This window comes from Apostichopus japonicus, chromosome 8, assembly GCF_037975245.1.
Source record: "Apostichopus japonicus isolate 1M-3 chromosome 8, ASM3797524v1, whole genome shotgun sequence".
Taxonomy (NCBI): Eukaryota; Metazoa; Echinodermata; class Holothuroidea; order Aspidochirotida; family Stichopodidae; genus Apostichopus; species Apostichopus japonicus.
Window position 1 is genome coordinate 32,376,815 of NC_092568.1, and position 17,084 is coordinate 32,393,898.

General features: G+C 35.8%; 1 protein-coding gene across 4 annotated transcripts; it reads left to right on the forward strand.

The window, feature by feature from the left end:
* Nucleotides 1-351: 351 nt before the first annotated feature.
* LOC139971623 (KICSTOR complex protein kaptin-like) lies at nucleotides 352-15,902 on the forward strand. 4 transcript variants are annotated; one of them, XM_071978257.1, is made up of 12 exons: nucleotides 352-496; nucleotides 2,266-2,525; nucleotides 3,108-3,187; nucleotides 3,764-3,851; nucleotides 4,230-4,284; nucleotides 5,493-5,571; nucleotides 6,167-6,243; nucleotides 7,378-7,484; nucleotides 7,949-8,120; nucleotides 8,721-8,856; nucleotides 12,477-12,746; nucleotides 13,513-15,902. In XM_071978257.1, the coding sequence occupies exons 2-12, from the start codon at nucleotides 2,300-2,302 to the stop codon at nucleotides 13,588-13,590; spliced, it is 1,368 nt and encodes a 455-aa protein (XP_071834358.1). In that variant the 5' UTR covers nucleotides 352-496; nucleotides 2,266-2,299; the 3' UTR covers nucleotides 13,591-15,902. The 4 variants fall into 4 exon arrangements, with proteins under 4 accessions (XP_071834358.1, XP_071834361.1, XP_071834357.1 ...); XM_071978260.1 differs by having other exon boundaries at nucleotides 383-496; nucleotides 2,394-2,525; XM_071978256.1 differs by having other exon boundaries at nucleotides 386-580.
* Nucleotides 15,903-17,084: the final 1,182 nt, after the last annotated feature.

A 17,084-nucleotide genomic window follows, 5' to 3' on the forward strand; every position in this document is an offset into this window, starting at 1 on the left:
CGAGTTACCATAACTAGTGATAGGGATGACTTTAAGCCTTGAAAGCAAGCTGTGAAAGTGCACCTAATAAATCAAGTTGGTGACTAGACAAGCGTCATCTCGAGTCACATATTTGTTGATTTTGATGCTACAATTGTTTCAATACTGCAATTGATTTTGATATATCCAATCATTTTGACTTGCGTGTATTTTCATTCTTCGATTGCTTATATTGGTAATATTGTTATTTATACTATAACATTTGAAATTGCGATTGTGTTTTATCCGATGGATGTTACTACGCTTGGTGAAGTTGCAACATCGGTTACGTTTTTGCACTTTGTGCGAGCCATACTTCACCTTCTCATACAAGTTTCTAGCAGACGACGGTTCAAGGAACACGGTTGTTGTTGAATGCATTGATCAACGGGTAGCTGAGCCTAACAGCGGAAGAATAAATTAGAACTTAGAATAGAAACTCAAGACACAATTATATCTGTTGTTGCAAAGAAAAGTTGTAAGACGCATCGTTTCATCCAAGAAAGCCCTTTTAGCCATACGTTAGCTGTACTAGTAAACCATTCAATTCCGTATCTTTACTGTAAGCAAGAATGAGATTGCCCTTGCCTATGCTAAGTGTTTAGACCTAGGCTAGACATAAACTGCCACACGTTACTGTTAGTATGTTACTTCACCGACGAACACTAGCTTACTCTAGACATTACACGGCTGTCAACGGAAAGGCAATGTAGACCATCAACTGTGTAGGACCCCTCATAATAGCTGTACAGACCTAGCTGATGTTGCTTGCACTTTGGAATAGCCTAGTGCTGTAGCCTAAGTGACAGTAACACTCACTGAGTAACAGTATCCCCAAACAGTAGGCCTATATGTATGTATCTATGTAATTTAGATCCTCCTGCAAGCTGGGGGCAGGAACTCGCGAAGAGGCCATCATTGGCTTATCAAGCCGCAAGCTGACCGAAGTCAGTCTCTTAGATTCATATATCAGTGAATGCCATCTGTGGCAAGACATAGCATCATGTCTGTAACTTAAGAAGTCAAGTATGCACCCTTGATAAGTTTTGTGAAGTCACTGTTTCCTAAAGGTATCCAGTCAAAACGTCCCTTTACCAAAACGTCCCCGCTTTTTTGAGACTAAAAGGTCCCGGCTTTTTGCCAAAACGTCCTCACAGTCAAAACGTCCCCATGAGTCAAAATGCCCCCGCTTTTTTAATCAGTTGGAATGCAAGTGTCGATGTTTTTAGTTCAAATCAAAGAGTAAGGATAAGTAAAGTTTTGGTTGACAACACAGATTTTAGGAGTGGGAAGTGCTGGTTATGAGGGCAAAAACATTTTTCAGTATAATTTTCTGAGGTAAGATAATATAAATATAAAAGGGAATGCATGAGGGCTGAAGGGTAATAGGATTTTTTAAACACAAGTTGGTTTCTCAATGAATATATACGATATTGAGGGAAGGGAATAGAAAATGTTTTTTTTGTGTTTACGTACAACAAGTTACTTTTGGAATATGCGAGATGGGTTAGATGAAAGTGATATATAGTTTCCTACAGCACATACGTTTATTTTTTTTTATTTTATAGTATATGCATCCAAATTCTTTTTTAATTCCTCTTGTATAAAATTTTTTGTTTTCCTTAATTCGTTAATTCACTGAAAAACATAAAGCGTATACCTTTTTCATACCAAATATTATTAAATGATATGAGCGCCTGTAATCCAACTTGCATGCCGATAACTTAGCCAAATTATAACTTAAAATTAATATATGTTCACTACTGTGAATGAATGTGATAGACTGGGACGTTTTGACTTACGAGGACGTTTTGACCAACGAGGACATTTTGACCAAAAGCGGGGACGTTTTGGTACGAGGACGTTTTGAATGGTAAACTTCCTAAACACTTCGTGGTGACTGCCTCTTTCGTATAGGCCTAGGGCCTATACATCGCACATACTTAAAGAAGGTTACAGCATGCAACCCAGTGATTAAATCATCACCAACTAACATATTTGCAACCATGTCAGTGTGCCATAATCATAGCCATGTTTTGAAATAGTATGCCAGCATTTAATCAATATTTCCTAGGCCTACAGCTACAAAGGCAACATTTGCATTACAATATTCTAGTTGTAATAGATACAAGTTGTATTGAAATCACTGTAAATTTGAATCATTACATTTACCATCTTTACTAAAATGGGTAAAAATACTTCATTTTTTCAACTGGCCTATGACGATTGCTATTGGTATATTTTCAGCTTGAATGATGGGACATTGACACTTCTAAGTACCATGGCTTTATTGCAGAAGACTGATCCCCACTCATACTTTTTCCATGAGGCTCATTTTGCAAGTTTACCGCACAAAAGCAATGTTTACCTACTAGCAAACTTGAGGACTGCAAGTGGATACAGCAAGGTTTTGGTAGCACCAATCAAAGGAAAGGCAGTTACAGTGGAGTATATGCAGAGCAGAGGGGAATTCAAGCCTGAAGAGGTTGAATTTGCATACATCCCTGGTAAGATATTTACAATATATGAATGTAATGAATTTATTAACATCCATAAGTTTCATGATGACTAGCCTAGTTACCATCTTGTCAAATGTATGGAGACTAGATGAAACTGTGTGGATGTGAAATATTCCAAATGCAAAGGAAGATATCTGAAGGTGTGCAATTAGCTAATGGTTAATAGCCCCTCCCTAGATGCTAGAGCCCTATTCTGTGTACCTTTGTTTCCCGCAGAGATTTTTCTTTTCACAGTGACATACATTATCTATTGTAGGTGGTGGAAATTCAAACATGCTGATTAATTTATTCTGAATAATAAGCATCTTGAATCAGGTCAAATTTTTGTTACCTGATTAGAAGTAAAATTGGGAAGATCACTTATTGAAGTAAACAGTATAAAGTAACTGATTAATAAAGTAACTGATGAAATGTTACCCTGTAGTTCATGATATAAACAAGGGGCTAATAGCCTGTGGTTCTTGGTAATGTGACAAGCACACCACTTATAGCTATGAAGATTTCTTACTTTCCAACTGTTATATTTGAGAATATATTTAATGTTTCTTAACATGGTATTCTCTCCTACAGATAATGCTGAACTAATTGCAATCCACAGCTTCTGTAAATCAAAAGACGAAGGACTTGTGATAGCTGTTATTCTAGTAAAGGTAAAATATCTTCATTCGATTACAAAGCAAGGCTCAGTACTGATCAATGTTAATAACACAACTGATCTGGGATTAAACACTCAGGAATGAAAACTGGGGCTTTGTTAAAAATTTTGACATAATTTGTTTGCATGACTTTGATTTTAATGAGCAAAATTGTTACTACTTATAGTATGTAATTATTCATAGGATGGGGTCAATGACAATGGAAAGAACTTCTTGTTCATACCATTGTTCCTTTACTTTTATTAAATTTATATTTTCTCAAAAGACGGTATGTACTCACTTTTGCGGTATATAAGGTATGCTCTTACATTTGCAACACTGTGCCAGGCCATTTTTTATAGACAGCTTATAAACAGCTTAGTCACAATTCATGTTTGGAACTCTTAAACAATGAACATTGTATACAGTAATACTTCCGAGTTTGACTTTTGTATATACAAGTTTTCTTTGTAGATATTCCAGGTTTTTGCAAAGCTTTTTAATATTGTCTGTTAATAAACTAGTATCACATATTTTAGGAAATAGAAGTTTTCTGCCAATTCTTTTTCCCTCTACCCCTACCCATCTCAGGATTACAATGCTGCTAAACCTACCTACTGTTTGAACATTTATCGCCCTTGGGAGTCTGGCTCAGAATTCAATGTGGAGAGTATTTCAAGTAAGCACAGTCCACCAGATAACGGTAGCACAGTAATTGATGACACAGAAAGTCAAAGAAATTGTGAACATTGTTAGTTTAATAATGGTCACCCTGTCTTGTCCTGTAACCTATGTTCAAACTAGAGGTGCAAGCTACGCAAATTACGCAATTTATGTCAACAAATGCTTCAGAGCGAGCAATAAAGCAGACTTTAAAAATTGATGATATGTGACTTTGTTTCCAGCTTGCATTTTTAAGTGATGTGGAAATTACAGCAATCCCCATCTTGTATTGCCATGACAGCAAGCATTAAACAGATCAATTCAAGTTGTAACTAATAGTCCATTTCCTCCATGGTTAGCAGTTAATATTTTTTTTCTAAAAATCTCTCAACAGAAAATTTTTGCACTCTTGAGTTGGATTCCATTCCATATTTCATTTTCAGTGGCTTGTAAGTATTGAAATATACAGTAAACATATATAGGTGTATCTAAGCACATATAGTGATTAGTATACACCAGCAGTGACAACGGTTCAACTTTAATGTACATACTTAAAGGGTGTGAAGACTCGCGCAAAAGAAACGTCTAATGCCGGTAATGTGACCTAGTTTCGAATGAGGTGTAACAGAATTGTTAGACACCACCATCGATCCCAGGAAATACACACACACAGCTTGCTACCATCGGTAATTAGACACAAGTGTACAGTCAAGACAGACAGCTGCGGTCAATATCCACAGCACAATACAGCGATGGACATCTCAGGTCCAGCTAAAGATAACAAGGTCTCATGTTTCATTACTGTACTGTCTGCATTTTGTAGCGACACAAGAAAGACATCACTTGCAAGCAACAGAAAGTTAACTTTTGCAGATGGCCGCACGCGGTATGGGGCGAGTCTTCAATACCTTTAATGGAATGTTATAATACATCAAAAAGCATAGAATTGATTAGGAATATATATCTAAATAATTTCATGTTCATTGCTACATGCGTAATATCATTCCACCTCCTGCCAGATTCTTGAAAATAAATATTGCAATCTTCTAGAAAGATACTACGAAATATTTTGATCTCACCAAAGTAGAAGCAGTTAGAGCTTATAATTAGCTTTATCAATAATAGTTTTGCTGCAATTATCATATCCAAAGTACAGTAGATTAAGTTAGCTAGACTTAGGTGCAATGGCTGTAATAGTTTTGTAGACTAAGGTAATAAGCACTGATGTTTTGTTTTGAAAAAATTCATTTTCACCACATAAATTTTACTCAAGTTTATTTGTGGTAAGTAACTGTGATGTTAACATAACAAATGAAGAAGTTGCATGAAGCATTTTAAATTTGATAACAGTTTGTGTCCATCATTACATGTTGTGAATGTAAATATTGAGATATGGTGTTTTTGTCCTTGAGGGCCTACTGTTCTCTATATTGTGCTTGCATTGCTTGTTGCACACTAGCACATTTGCTTGTAATAGCATGCCACCTATGTGGTTATCTAGTTTGTAACTTTGACAATAAACAAACCCAACTTTGCAAGTTTCAAGTGACTCACTTTGATGTTGCTATCCAGTTTTGGGTTAAGTCTGACATGAAATGTATCTTTATCATGTAATATTACCAGAAATATTTTATGTTTATTCTTTCTCTTATTGAAGTATAACTAATGAAAAGGAAGACAGAGAAGGGGTAATTCTACTCAGCAACAGCAATAATCAAGTTGTAGTTTATAGAGAGGTTTGTTTATCATTCATGATTTCTGCATAATATCAGGTTTTGGCATTATGGATATTACTTTATTAGCCACAGTTTTGAAAGAAAAATGGAAAAATCAATTTGTCAACAAATTTGAGAAAAATTCTCAATAATGCAAATTTTATAGGTATAAGTTGAACAGAAAATTTCATAGACCTTTTGAGTTATGAAGAGCTGATGGTGAGGTCATAATCATTTCACCAGCGTAGATAAAAAAGAGTGAATTTCCACAAAGTATCTGGATTCCTTTGATGGGAGTGCCAGGTAGCATCTTTACAAATCTTTATATTCGTCATCTCGTCAGGGTCCTCTCTTAATTGATTCATCAGTGAGAAGTTTAAAAGTTATTCTGAGATGAGTTATCCATGGAGAAACTCTCTTCAATTTCAATCAATTATGAAATGCAATGAAATACTTTGAGAATAGCAAAAAGGTTTGGCATCAAAGAGAGACACTTGAAGAATATGTTCTATGAGATCAATGTGAGTTAATTCTAGACAATGTCATGGAGATACATATGCATTTCATGGTAACTCTTGAATTTATACTAGGGTGTGATTCTGCTTTTTTTGCGCAGGATGCAGAAGTTCCTAACAGATGGATTCGATACGATGGCCCGGATGCCTTCCCGGAATTTCATGATTTGCCAAGTGTGTAAGTGATTTCAGGAGTTTCAGGTATAAAAACAGTTTTGGAATAATTTGGATCCTTTTCAGCATGCTAACATGTTTTGGCAATATGGACTTGCTTTTACAAAGCATATATTTGCTCCTGGATTGTGGATATCTGCTTGATAAACAGGATAGGAAGGAGCGAGATTGTATGCCCTGCATGAACTGTAGCAGAAATTTAACAAAGGAGCCTGTTCCTCTGTGATTTGTAATAAACTATCAGTGTATTTACATTGGGTACTAAAGTTAGTGAGAATATGTAAATAACAAATGCTTTATTGTTTATTTTTATGCCACTAAGATCATCGTATTTACTGCATTATTACACAGAAGTGTCTAATTAAGTATTATTCCACACAGGGTTATAGCTAGGAGATTGTGAGTGCTGGTTAAATAAATTTGCGAAGCGAAGCTCTCGCATCTCACGGCCGGGGTCCAGGGGCCCGCTTAAGGGCCCCTGGTGGGGTCCAGGGGCAACGCCCCGGTGGGGGTCGAGGAGGCGAAGCCCCCTGAAGCCAGAGGGTTTTCCCCTTTTTGTAAGGGTTTGGAGGGCTAATTTTTATACCATTTTCTTCTAATTTTATCATTCGAAGTTTTATACATTCGAAGTACAAAGTACAGCTAGACTTCGTTTTACACTGATTTTAGCTTACTTTTCATGATGATTTTTGCTACTTTTCAGATTTACAATTGGTAAATAACAGAAAAAGGTGACGTTATTATCATGTTTTACGGCAAGGAAAAGATAAATTTGTTACTTTTGTTGTATTTCACAAGCATTTTACTATTTTTTTGTGCCGGCCAGTGGACTGTTTATTCAATCCCAATGCCGGCCGGCAGGCATGAGTGGCGGTTACCACCGGCCGCCGCCGGCCGGCGTGGCTATAACCCTGATTCCACACCAGATGATCAGACCTGTACATTACTCACAGGAAGATAAGGACTCTTCTCCTACAAACATCTCTTGTATCTCTTGTAACCTACCATACACTTGCATTACTACAAAAGTGTCATTTGTTGGGATTGTTTTACTTAGTTTTTATGTTTTGTTTCGAAATTGTCTTTTAGAAAAAGAAACTGTTTGTAAATGAATCTGCAAAATTATGTTGAATTACAGGATCTTGTGGTTCCATAGTAAGAATCTAGATAGTAACCAACGGCTTACTGCAATGGGTTGTCAAGATGGTTACCTAAGACTCTGTCTGGTGTCCCTGGAATCAAATAGTAAGTGTAAGGTTTCTACTAATCAGCTGTTGCACCTATCTTAGCACAGGGTCAGAGTAAACACAAAAACATTGAATATCTCCCTTCCAATTAGTATATGGACTAGGAAATCACTCTTCAATTGTATTGAATGATTTTAGGCAGAATTTTAGTGTTTATCTGCATATTCAAACAAAATGTAAAGTTTTGTGAAGTTGCAATTGTAGTGCTGTCCTCTCGTTTCTTGTGTAGGTTCTGAATAAAGGTAATTTCATATTTTGTGTTTTTATACTAGGTAGTACTGCCACATTAACTGACAAACCTCAGCTCTTTAATTGACCTTTCTCAAAATGCACCCTTCTTAAAAGTGATACTGCATTGTAACCTGCACTGATGGTTTTTGCTTTTAATAAGATAACTAACTCAAATATTTGCCTGAAGTTATGCTTTGATGACTGTGCATATCATTTCACCTGTATAAACAGCTGTCGAGAAAGAATGGGAGTTCCAGCATGATAGCGCCATCACCTGTGTTGTTCTCTTCACACCCGAAAGCTGTCAAGCACCTGCCGTTTTACGGGATGGCGGATCTGCCTCAGCCGAGTCACAATTCCATCTGGTAGTGACCAGTGCAATGGAAATATCGGTGGTATACAGGTAAAGGGAACTTTCAAAGTAAGAGCGAGTCTCTGCTATTATCAGATAATCTTGTAAGTTTGTAGGAACATAGAGTACACAGTGAAAGAATAAATAAAGAGTTACAGAGAGCATAAATCAATGTATAGTTATTACTGTTAGAAGGTAGGACCAAGAGCAGCTAAGGGTAACTTCTGTTTCATAGACCAGATCCAGTATATGACATGGATGCACTGGTCTTTCAAAGGCATAGGAGCTCAATTTGAGTTTAGCATTAATTAGATGCATGCTAACACTGTGAAGATAGTATCAGGTTTTGCATACTTTATTCTTTATTGTCCAACCAAAGCCATCCTTGCACTTGTCAGTGGATTTAAAGTAACAGCATTTAACCTTTACTATTAGCCTGTTGGATTTTCTACTGGGTGTGTAATCAGCATACAAAACACATACCTAGGTTATAATCTAAGGAGCAACCAGCAGATTTTCTTCCAAGGTCAACCCCATTCATTAGGCTTGTATACTACTTTGTAGTTTGACTGGTCACTAAATGAGGGTGAATCTGTCTTTCAGTCTTGTTTTGGTTGTTAGTATAACCCTCATTGTTTTAATTAATAACAGGAATGTATTGGAGAATGGCTTCACAGAACAACTCCTGCTTGAAGACAGTGATAAGTACGACTGTACCTTATGTGCTTGTGTAGCAGACATAGACTGGGATGGAGAGAATGAAATATTAATAGGAACGTATGGACAGGTAAGCACTTCATACAATCAAGAATACATGCGTTATATTTATTAATGTGACTAGTTTGTGTATCAATTTGGATTTCATGATTCATGTATTTATTAATGTGACTAGAATGTATTTATTAGTGTGACTAGTTTGTGTATCTGTTTGGCTTTCATGACTCATGTATTTATTAATGTGACTAGTTTGTGTATCTGTTTGGCTTTCATTACTCATGTATTTATTAATGTGACTAGTTTGTGTATCTGTTTGGATTTCATGATTCATGTATTTATTAATGTGACTAGAATGTATTTATTAGTGTGACTAGTTTGTGTATCTGTTTGGCTTTCATGACTCATGTATTTATTAATGTGACTAGTTTGTGTATCTGTTTGGCTTTCATTACTCATGTATTTATTAATGTGACTAGTTTGTGTATCTGTTTGGCTTTCATGACTCATGTATTTATTAATGTGACAAGAATGTATTTATTAATGTGACTAGTTTGTGTATCTGTTTGGCTTTCATGACTCATGTATTTATTAATGTGACAAGAATGTATTTATTAATGAGACTAGTTTGTGTATCTGTTTGGCTTTCATGGTTTATGTATTTATGAATGTGACAAGAATGTATTTACTAATGTGACTAGTTTGTGTATCTGTTTGGCTTTCATGGTTTATGTATTTATGAATGTGACAAGAATGTATTTACTAATGTGACTAGTTTGTGTATCTGTTTGGCTTTCATGACTCATGTATTAGGCTTGCACGGTAAACCGGTTTTAGTACCGAAACCGGTTTTTTCCAACCGAATTTCGGTACTATTTTTTATTTTAAGAAAACCGAAAAACCGAAAAAAACGGAAAAACCGAAATGTGAATTGCAAATACTGGAAAAAACAAAGTTTGTTGACTTTGGTTTCTCCTATTTACTGTTCTTTTTGCAATATGAAAGTAAATTGCAACAAGAGAAAGCTTTTCTGAAAGACGACATTGTCAGCTACGATCGGCACACGCCATAACCAGTGCTTGAGGGTGGATAGCTAGGCCTAACATTAGGCTATGCAGCCCTTATATGCATGCATCAGTTAGGTACCTTGTAGTAACTGACCTTGGTGGCCAACGTTAGTAGTTGTGAGAAGTACACACTCAAATGACGAGATGCAGTTCATATCCGACGTGTTTGTCCTCTTTGTTTTGTTCTTATTATTCAACTTCAATTTAATAGTAGAGGATATGGAGAAAATCTTTTCAAACACATTGATCACAGTTCGTGTTCAAAAAATGAACGTTAAAACTTGAAAGGTACATTGCGCAATCCACAATACCATACGACATGTACAGTAGCAGGGGGGGTGGGGCTCTGGGAGTTTAACAACTAAGATGCAACAAGTAACATTAGAACAATCAACAATCACAGGGGGGGGCTCTGAGTTTAACAAGTAAGATGCAACAAGTAACTTTAGAACAATCACGGGGGGGGGGGCTCTGAGTTTAACAACTAAGATGCAACAAGTAACATTAGAACAATCACAGTCCATTATTGACAAGAGACACCTGGCGTCAGGCTTGAGTCAAGGAATATTAAAGGAGTAAAAATGTTGCATACATGGCTGGAAATTACAGATGCTGCTGTTGGGACAATTCTCCTTTGTACGCTAATAGATTTTATTTTCTTTGTAAGTTTCCTTTAAACATTTCTTCTTATCAGTTATCAGACAAGGCGTCTCTCAGTTGGTTTTTCGTTTGCGTTGAAGAACACATGTTTCCAACTTAAACGTTAACAATTTATATTCTTTGCCGACCTAATCCCCGCTTTTGCCAGGGATATTTTTCAACTTGTACTTGAAAGTGTAGACGGTATATTCTCTTCACTCCTTGAAGAGAAATTTATTTTACCGCCAAGATACCACCCGCGAACATGGCTAGAGGGCCGAGCGTAATACGCTCGGCCCTCATCTCCGAAAATATAACATATAATATTACATTTAACATGAATGTGATATTTTTTTTCTGAACACGAAATTGAACTTCGTGAGGTACAGTAAACACAAGACAAACGATACGTGTACGTGATGTTAAAACTTTAAGAAAAAATTTTACTAACACATATCTTTTCGACATATTTACTTCAGTTTAGTTAACGTGGGTTATAATATGAGAGTCGTGAAGGCAGTAACATTTCTTGAATTTATTCTTCTTAGTTTTAACAATTTACTGCGAATGAACATACTTGAACACGCTGTTGGTAAAGCTTCAAAAATACGCATCTTAGCGATCGAGATTTGGATGGTTTCAATGCAATTTGGGAGGGGGAAAAACCGGTTTTTGAGCCAGATTCGGTTTTTTGCTAGAGAAAAACCGGTTGTAAGTTTTCACGAAACCGTGCAAGCTTATCATGTATTTATTAATGTGACAAGAATGTATTTATTAATGTGACTAGTTTGTGTATCTGTTTGGCTTTCATGACTCATGTATTTATTAATGTGACTAGTTTGTGTATCTGTTTGGCTTTCATGACTCATGTATTTATTAATGTGACAAGAATGTATTTATTAATGTGACTAGTTTGTGTATCTGTTTGGCTTTCATGACTCATGTATTTATTAATGTGACAAGAATGTATTTATTAATGAGACTAGTTTGTGTATCTGTTTGGCTTTCATGGTTTATGTATTTATGAATGTGACAAGAATGTATTTACTAATGTGACTAGTTTGTGTATCTGTTTGGCTTTCATGATTTATGTATTTATGAATGTGACAAGAATGTATTTACTAATGTGACTAGTTTGTGTATCTGTTTGGCTTTCATGGTTTATGTATTTATGAATGTGACAAGAATGTATTTACTAATGTGACTAGTTTGTGTATCTGTTTGGCTTTCATGGTTTATGTATTTATGAATGTGACAAGAATGTATTTACTAATGTGACTAGTTTGTGTATCTGTTTGGCTTTCATGGTTTATGTATTTATGAATGTGACAAGAATGTATTTACTAATGTGACTAGTTTGTGTATCTGTTTGGCTTTCATGGTTTATGTATTTATGAATGTGACAAGAATGTATTTACTAATGTGACTAGTTTGTGTATCTGTTTGGCTTTCATGGTTTATGTATTTATGAATGTGACAAGAATGTATTTACTAATGTGACTAGTTTGTGTATCTGTTTGGCTTTCATGGTTTATGTATTTATGAATGTGACAAGAATGTATTTATTAATGTGACTAGTTTGTGTATCTGTTTGGCTTTCATGGTTTATGTATTTATGAATGTGACCAGTAAATGTTTCTGTTTGAATTCCTTTTTTTTTTTTTCACTGTATTTATTTACAATACCGTAACACATAATACAAAAGAATCAGCAAAAAGACTTGCATAAGAAGCTTACATAAAGAAATCATAGAAGTCGTTAAGGTTACACAAATTGGTGTTTTGCCTGTTTGGATTTCAAGGCTCATGCTTTTAATGTGATTATTAGTTTTGCACATCTCAAAATACATATTAAGACCCCAAAACTCACACTTTGGGAAGTTTCAGGGTCTTGTTAAACCATTATGCCATAATGATTTGCATTTCAAGAAATCAGTGAGTGTTTTTCAGATGACTATATAAATAATTGGTTTGCATTTGTACTGCAGGAGCTGTTAGCCTACAAGTTCAAGGAAACTCCAGAAAACAGTGTTGTTGAACCATCAACACCAGAAAATCCAACCAATCAACAATCAGCAGAAGAAAGCACTCAAGACAATGAGGCCTTGCGTACAAACACTCAAATTAAGTCCTCTTACGAGCTAACGTGGAGGAGAAGTTTTGGGCATCCATTACTCACCATGCAATATATGGATGTAACTGGAGATGGATTGTGTGAGCTGGTGGTAGTCTCAACGAAAGGGATTCATATCTTGCAGGTACTACTGTATATCATACCAATTTTTAGTCTTCTGCATATTTGAAATAAAAACACTCCCTGATGTTTGCTCCCCTAACTTACTATACCAACTCCTAGACACATCCTAAATTCGCAATATAATATTGTGATTATCATCATGGTACTACAATTCATAGCCAATCAGTAACGACAACTCCATATACCAAACAAACAATGATCTTAGCAGACTTTTTATCTCACTCCATTTTTGCAATATGATTGCATATTTTGTTATATTTTATATAAAAGCCTACTGCTCTATGGTTCTACTACTATAGAAAGTAAGAGTCCATTCCTAAGCTGTCAGAAACAGCAACACTCTGTAGACCAAAAGCAAGTGATGATTTAAGTGGACCACTTATTTCAGTATGATCACATATTTTGTGTATTTCATATAAAGGCCTACTGCGCTATAACATTTCTTGTTGAGGAGAATTTAGACGAAATTTAATCTGAGAATTATCAAGTGTTGTAACTGCAGATACAGTTTCCTGTCTCCTGTAACAGTTGAGGGTTAGTAAAACATTGTGTTTTCACCTAGACACAACTCATGCATCCCTTCCTGTTAACTTAATGCAGACATTTCTGCTGGGGTAATTATTCATGTTATCCAACAGTTGTTGTAAAACCAAAAGATTTAATCTACAGAAGTAAACCTCATTAGCATGTTTATCCTTGGCAGTATTATCTTATTCTTAGCTCAAAAGATTTCCTTTGACTTACTCTTTGGTTATTTTATTCCATAGCACAATTTATCTATAGCTGCAGAAGTTCTCCTAAAGCGCTTGATGGCCAAAGATGAGGAGAGGCAGCCAAAGGGATGAAGGAAGGATTTAATGAGCAACAGGATTGGTATTCTTCTTCATCTGGATACAATGCCTAAACAGCTTCATACCAACAGTGAGGCAAATGGAAATAATGATGAAATATGACGAAAGTATCAGTAACAGATCCAGCATCAACTTCACTTGAGAAAGTGTCATTTGAAGTGAGCTTCACATGGATTTATTCACTGTGAGATGCACAACTGTTTACTAGTCACACTTTGAACATATAACAAAACAGATTGGTTACAAGGAACAGCTCTTTGTTTATAAGAATTATTTCAGAGGCAGAGCTATTTTTGATCATGAAGAGAATGTTAATCTTAGCATGCTGGTGGATTGTCCATTCCATTCTTATGTGCAGCTTTTGTTTTCTTTTAACAGAAGAACTGATTTATTTTTGTGGAACTGATATGGTCTTTGCATAGTTGGAAGTTGGGACAAATATGCAATTGAAGAAGAAGAATCTATAAAGGATAGTGTGAGAATAAGCCCAAGTACTAAAGTGATTTGCCTTTGTGAAGAAATCAAGGACATATCATATGAGTGTGATGTAATAAATTGTAATGGAATCTGAATCAGAACAGACAAAATTGTCACTTGTTTGATATCCTGGTCAAGTCAGGAAGCCACATTTCACTGTTCCACATGTTATCATAAAAATGAAATTCACATCCATTGTTAAGCATTAACCATTGAATTGTTGTTGTTATTTTTTTTCCTGGTGATCCAGTGGATAGATCAATTTTTTTTTAAACAAATCAGACTTGAAGTCTCAAAATCTGTAAAGATAACACAAACCCAATATTTACATCTCGTAGATGGTGGGGATCATGAAGAATTCTGCATCCCTCTTTTATTAATTATGACTTCAGAAGTCATCATCATCATGATGTTTAGCTTATCATCTTTTACAGGCAGTGTCTTCTCTGTGACTTTTCTGTACAGGTTAAACAGTAACAGTCTATTGCAATGTTATACAACCATACAATATTTCCAATAGTAAAGTCAGTTTGTTAAAAAAAAATCTGAATTTCAAAATACCAGTGTTCACTATCATGATTTTTACCTTATTAATGAGTAAAACATGGTTAAATTCAATTCCCAGTAAGTATTTCAGGCCTTATATTCTTGTAGAATTTCCATTACCATGGCTACACATAAGTTTGTTAAGAGAGAGTTCACAATTGTTTTCAGGTGTGTATGTGTTATTTCTACCAAATGTCAGCTATTCTTGCATAAATTAAATCTGAGGGACATTAGTGGCAACCTTTTAATTCAAAACTAATGTTCAATATCGGAAAGACAAAGCAGAAATTATGTGTGGTGTTATAAGTTGGTGAGGAAGTTTGTTGTTAAAGGATACATCATTTTTAAAAGAGGTAAAGTACCCACCTGGAGTGGGTTCTGGTTTTCATCTGCTTCTGGTTTTTGCATTTGACCTTTATCAGGATGCAGAATCTCAGAACGAGTTACCAACACAGTTTATTATCTTGTCAAGTTTCATTTTTCAAATAATGAAGAACTGTGGAACATTTTGTGTTTGTTCTTTGTAGGTGATTTATCTAATATTTAACAATGGAATCATAATTATGCGTCAAGTGTACAACCACCATATTTGTTATGGGGAAGGGGCGTTGTTAGGATGTTATGTCCTGGGGGAAGGAATTTGAGAAATTGAGGTATTATGGAGGCTGCTTAAGAGCAAAAATATGCTCTACTTTGGAACTTTTCAAACAATGTAGGGGAATTTCCAACTGGTTAGGTTGGATCATACATATATACAGTGGGTAGGAAGTTATCAAAAAGTAAAGGCACAGATAATACAGTGGGTCTGGTGTGTTCCAAGTAAAATTCAGTCTTGTAGAAGCTACCATAGTTCCGATGGGATATTGATAAATTTTGTGGCCAAATTTATACTTTTACTAACCTATCAGTGTTTCATCAAAATTTTCAGTTTTCACATCTAACATTACCGAAAAAAAAACAATTAAAACTTGATAGCAGATTGCCAGTTTTGTGAGTTACATCGAATGAAAAAGTATCAGTTGATTGCCTACTAAGTCTTGAGCTAATATAAAGGATCTAACTGATTGATTTAGCACTGCTGTGAGATGCATCGCTAGTTGATGCCAAAGAGAGCGTGTCTTGTCTTCATAAAGTACACAATCTCCTGTTGACTGTATATGGCTAGTCTTAGATTATCGAAGTTAAACTATTGTCAGTGAAGTGGAGTTTGCTTCAGCTCATCTTTCGTCAGTTTGTTGATAAATGTCAATATATTTACATGATTAATAAGTACTAGAAATGAGTGTTTCTTCGCTATCTCCACCTCTTTCATTCTCTCTGTTTTACGAAGTACAACACTTTTTTTCCCACCCAATTCATAACGGTAAAATGAAGGAGATTCGTCATCGTGGTGGACAGCAATAGTATAGCCTATGGTATGGTGGATTGAATAGGGACAAAGGAAAGAAAAAATGGAGATAAAAAGCCAAATTTTGACATTAAAAGTCAAAATTTTTTTGATTTGGGGACACTTTTTTTCTTTCCTATGTCCCTATAAAGCCACCGTACTATAGGCCTATTGGCAATGAAAGTTTTTATTTTATCTAGCTATATTGAGAGAATTAACTTTCGGGATTTTAGGTCGTTGGAAAGTGCTCTCACTCGAGATGGCTTTGGTAAATATGATGATGGTTAATAGTGTGAATTTCACGTTTTAGGAATAACTCGCCAAAATGGAAGTGAAGAAACTTGTCTGAACCTGAAGCTCAGAATCGAATCTCTTTACTCTAATAACGTTACCTGATTTTACATTCCCAGACATTGGCGTAAACTAAAGTGGTGGTGGGGTAGGGGGCAATTACCAGAGCAGCCTAGCTACCAACAGTTTATAGAGTATACGTTACTAAGTTTGCAATTTGCCTGACCCACCTTTACCAGGCGCGTATCCAGGATTTTCAAACCCGGGGGGCGCGAATTACTATCTAAGCGGAGCGCCACCATCGGTTGGCGCGCAGCGTACAAGAAAATTTCTGGTTTTGAAACCCCCCAGATCACCGGAAACGGCACTTCTCGGGCTTGAAATGACCAATCAGATGTACACTTTTTGCCTGAGAACCAAGTATTTCCTAATAGTTTTTTTCCATCCATAACCTTTTTGAAGATTGTCAACCCGGCACACATCATGTTCGACCTGATGGCATCTCCTGTGGGTCTTTGCTTTTGTAGGTGATTCTACGTCGCGGCCCACAATACCCGTCAGCCCCACTTTTCAAGGTTTTAAGCCCCATATTTGTTCAGAATTTGAAAATTCACATTCCTCGTGAATAAACTCACTTCAAAACATACCCATAATCTTGTACAAAATTTCATCTATGGACAACCAATATAGAAAAAACTTCCTTCAACCCCTAACAGACCGGTGAAAATTGCACGAGTAGAGGGAAGTGTGATGTAGAATGTTGGTCAGAAATTATGTCAGCAGTCCA

What these genes read in the sequence shown, in the direction of transcription:
- LOC139971623 (XM_071978257.1), top strand. Translation starts at nt 2,300, where the DNA reads ATGGCTTTATTGCAGAAGACTGATCCCCACTCATACTTTTTCCATGAG. An exon ending in CAATGTGGAGAGTATTTCAA is followed by an intron (nt 3,852 to 4,229) that starts GTAAGCACAGTC and finishes ATCTCTCAACAG; the next exon opens with AAAATTTTTGCACTCTTGAG. An exon ending in TAATAGGAACGTATGGACAG is followed by an intron (nt 8,857 to 12,476) that starts GTAAGCACTTCA and finishes TTTGTACTGCAG; the next exon opens with GAGCTGTTAGCCTACAAGTT.